Raw genomic sequence first — 4,220 nt, forward strand, 5'->3', positions numbered from 1 at the left:
CCAGAGAGGGACAGAGAGACAGAAAGCGAGAAATCACCCCCCAGGGGGGATGGCCACGCCACAATCCCTTCTCCTCCATTCTCCTCTCGGGATCTTGGGCACGCACGCACATGGGCCTGGCGTGAGTTTTAAGCCACCGGGTCCAGGACGCGAACTGCGGTCGACTACATGGGAGTGCAGCGACATAGCCATTATGCTAACTGCTGGTCTCTATTTGGTCATTTCAATGCAAGACTGTTCCTCAGCCAGGAAGACCGGGGGGTGCCACTGGCTTCAGTCCTGCTAGTCTCTGTAGCGGCTGGCAGGCCCCCTGGGGCACTCCCATCCTGGTGTCTGTGTTCTTCCTGCAGGGCCCCGAACACCCCAACCCTGGGAAGCCATTCACCGCCAGAGGGTTTCCCCGCCAGTGCTACCTCCCGGACAACGCCCAGGGCTGCAAGGTAAAGGCCTCACTGCCTGCCGTGGGGTGTGGTGCAGGCAGGGCCCAGATCAGGCAGCAGAGACCTGGTGGCCTCACTGGGTTCTTCAGACCTTCTTCCTGCAGCGGGTGGGAGAGACCCTATGGCCAGGGCAGGTGTATGCCGCTCCTTTCCTTGGACCCACTGAGGGTTCAGGAGTGGTGAGCTGGTCTTCACAGGGACATAAGGAGGTGGCTTTAGGAGCCTGCTGGGCCGGATGATGGTGCTCCTCAGGGGTGGGATAGCAGGCGGTGACCAAGGGAGGGACTGGGCAGCCCTGAGGAGTGATGGCTGCAGGGAACCTGAATGAGAAGAGCCTCTTGGCAGGCAGACAGCTTGAGTTGGGAACCAGCCTGGGTAGGGTGACGGCTACAAACTGGAGCCATGGCCTTCCCCAGGCCTGCCATGAAGGTGGAGCTTATTTGAAGCACAGTGAAGCCACAGGAGGGGGAGCTGCTGGTTCTTGGTTGAGAGAAAAACTTTTGGCTACAGAGGGATGGTGGCCAGGTGTAGAGTCAGCGAGAGAGGCAGGGAGGGCAGATCCCACTGAGGAGGAAGGGTAGGGGGCCCATTCAGGATGGACCTGCGGAGGAGGGAGAGGGAGGGAAGATCCAGATGGCGCCGGGGCTTTGGTACCTGGGCAGGTGACAGTGCCGGTACTGAACTGGGAGGGCCAGTGTGCCTCACCCGGACTGGTCCAGCTGTCAGGTCTGCATTCGGAGTTCTGGGCGGTCCCCATGGGTGGAGTTTAGTGCTGGCTGGGATGTGCTCTCCCAGGAGGGGGCAGGTTCCCAGGAGCACTGGTCACCAACGCCTCACCCTCTTCCTCCTGGAGCAGGTCCTAGAGCTTCTAAAGGTGGCCTGGAAGAGGCGACTCATCTTCACAGTGGGGACATCCAGCACCACGGGCGAGACCGATACCGTGGTGTGGAACGAGATCCACCACAAGACCGAGATGGACCGTAACGTGACAGGCCACGGGTACCCCGACCCCAACTACCTGCAGAACGTGCTGGCTGAGCTGGCTGCCCAGGGCGTGACTGAGGACTGCCTGGAGCCACAGTGACCTGCTGCCTGTTCCCCACTGCGGCTGGGCTGCCTCCAGAAAGGCCCTGCCGGAGATGCTAGAGTATTAGTTGGTATGGGCTGCACTCCACCTGCAGCCGGGGCTTCTGCCTCTCCCCCCTCCTCCCGTGCGGGCATGGATCTGTGTAGGACTGGGCGGCCCTGGGGAGTTGTACTTGTGGGGGCTAAGATGCAGCTACCTCAGTGCACGGGCCCTCTGTCCTCCGGAGGGCTGCTTTGGGCCCACAGTGTCCAGGGCAGGGGTGGGTGTTGGAGCCTGCCTCATGCCTCATCCCTAGCTGGGGTGGGCATGGGTTCTGAGTCAGCTTCTCATACCTCAGATTTTGTTTGCAATAAATGCCCGCTAGCCAAAGTCAGCAGGCCCCAGTGTGTCTATCAGTGGAGAGAGAGTGTGGGTATGTGCATGCCTATATGTATTCATGAGATCTGACCTGTGCACGGGTTGGCACATGTGTCCTGCTGCATCAGAGCTGGGAGGGGTCTTACATGTTTCCTGTTCAACCTCCATTTGTAACTGAAGAACGGGCTATGCTGAGGGCCCGCGAGTAATAGTGCTGACCTGCTTCCCCACCCTCCACGCTCGTTCTCTGCTCTGAGCAGCCCACACCTGACTGCCCAGGCTGTGACCAAGGACAGCTGGAGCAGCAGGGACCTGCTGGCTTGTTTCCCCACTGTGGGCACACTGCCCCTGGATGTTTGCTGCTCCTTTCCCACTGTGGGTTCAGGGGGTGGTGACCTGGACCTAAGGCCTGAAGAAGGAGGCAGCTGCCAGGAGCCTGCTGGGCTGGGTTACATGCTCTTCAGAGGCAGGCTAGCAAGAGGGGGGACCCAGGGAAAGACTGGACAGCCCTGAGGAGTCATGTCTGCAGGAGACCTGAATGGAAAGAGCCTGCAGGGCAGCCTGGGTGGAGGCTCTGAGATGGGAACCAGCCAGGATAGGAGTGAAGGCTGCAAGTGGGGCCACGTCCTCCCAGGGCAGCCCCTCATGTTTGTTTCCCCAAGGTTCTGGTTTAAAGTGTGTCCGCACTGGGCCAGCGCTGCAGTCTCCGTTCTGCAGTGGGGAGACTGAGCTTCATATGTGCAGTGACTGACCCAAGGTCCTAGGTAGTGAGGTGAGAGAGCCAGACCTAGAGTCTGGGCCGAGATTGGTCTGATGTCGAACTCAAAACACTAGTTCTTTTTTAAAAAAGAAAAAACTTGTTCATGATAGAGTATGTGTACACAGGGGAGAGAGAGAAAGATTAGCATCCCCACAGGGTCTGGTCATGCTCAGTCCCCTTCTTCCTCCAGCCCTCCAGCCTATCAGATCCTGGGCTCATGCATGTGCCTGGCATATTTAAGAAGGACCAGGCCGGGGATTCGAACCACAGTTACCATGTGGGATCCAACTTCTCTTGAGCAGCACAGTACCACTATGCCACAGAGCAGGCCTGCTACTTCTTCACCCTCTTAGGAGGATCACAGACCCCCAGTGAAGACCCTGGAGCCTGCCTGCTGGTAGTTCTGGCTGGAGCTGAAGGGACACGCAGAGCTACATTATGACTGTTAGGGGCCAAAGGCTCTATTGCCTTTGTGAGCCTCTTTCTCTGTTAAAAGATATTTTTGGGTCCAGCAGGTGGCATGGTGGTTAAGACACTGGGTCCTACATGACTGGCTGCACAGTTCAAGTCCCAGACCCATTGTAGTAAAAGTTATGACAGGTGAGTTGTGCATGCATGCCCAAAATCCTGAGAGGAGAAGGGATTGCAGTGTGACCATTTTCCCTGGAGGATGATTTCTCACCCTCCCCACCCCTGTCTCTCACGTCTGTCTCTATGAAAAGTGCACATACCTTATAGCAAAAATCTAAGGAAAATTACTTTATGGGCCAGCCTGTAGTGTGGTGGTTAAGGTGGCTGGATCCCTTGTGATCTACTACACAGTTCAAGTCCCAAATCTGGGGGCTTGAAAAACACTCTAGGCATACGCACATGGGTGCCCGAGACCCTGAGAGGAAACGGAGAAGGGACTGCAGCATGGCCATCCCCGCTGAGGGGCCGTTTCTCACTTTACCTCTCTCCGTCTCTCTCCAGCAAGCATATGCACCCTATGGCAAAAACCTAAAAAAAAAATTTACAGCAGGCTGTTAGAAAGATAACATATATCAGTGTCAATATATATCAGAGGATTTTCCTCATCTAGAAGTTCATTTTTTTCTTTTGGTTTTAAAAGAAATCAAAACATCTTCTTGGGTTCCTGAAAGTATTACGGGCTTGGGCTAGCCCTGTAGCCTAGTGTTTAAGGTACTCAGACCCCACGTGACCAACCATAGTTTGAATTTCAGTCCCAGCAACTTGGAAAACATGCCATGGATGTGTGCATGGGTGCCCAAAATTGCGACAGGAGGTAAAAATGGAGGAGGGACTGGGGCATGACCACACCCCATTGGAGCTTCTCCCTCCCACACACACAGATCTCTGTCTCTGACAATGAAGAAAAAAGTATTGTGGGCCCAAAGTACTGTGCCTAATGAATGGGTAAGTTGGTCCTAGGAAGGGCAGTGAGGCCCCCGTAGAGGACCCAGCTTGGCCAGCCCCCAAACCTGCTTGTTTCCACATGGAAGATTCCTCTTCTGGCTCACAGGGCCTTAGAGCATGGGAGTTGGAGCAGGCACCTGTACATGCCACCTCTGGCTCC

The 4,220-nt window shown here is 56.1% G+C and overlaps 1 protein-coding gene across 6 annotated transcripts in view; it reads left to right on the forward strand.

Annotated features, from left to right (window-relative positions):
- The window catches only part of DTX2 (deltex E3 ubiquitin ligase 2), a 42,802-nt gene extending 41,233 nt beyond the window's left edge, over positions 1-1,569 (forward strand). For all 6 annotated transcript variants that reach the window (XM_006155644.3, XM_014590592.2, XM_006155646.3 and 3 more), the window contains 2 exons: positions 351-440; positions 1,297-1,569. In XM_006155644.3, the coding sequence (XP_006155706.1) occupies positions 351-440; positions 1,297-1,524 (318 nt within the window). In that variant the 3' untranslated portion in view covers positions 1,525-1,569. The remainder of the gene's footprint in view (positions 1-350; positions 441-1,296) is intronic.
- The last annotated feature ends 2,651 nt before the right edge of the window (positions 1,570-4,220 follow it).

Source organism: Tupaia chinensis, unplaced genomic scaffold, assembly GCF_000334495.1.
Source record: "Tupaia chinensis unplaced genomic scaffold, TupChi_1.0 Scaffold000465_1, whole genome shotgun sequence".
In the NCBI taxonomy this organism is placed as follows: domain Eukaryota; kingdom Metazoa; phylum Chordata; class Mammalia; order Scandentia; family Tupaiidae; genus Tupaia; species Tupaia belangeri.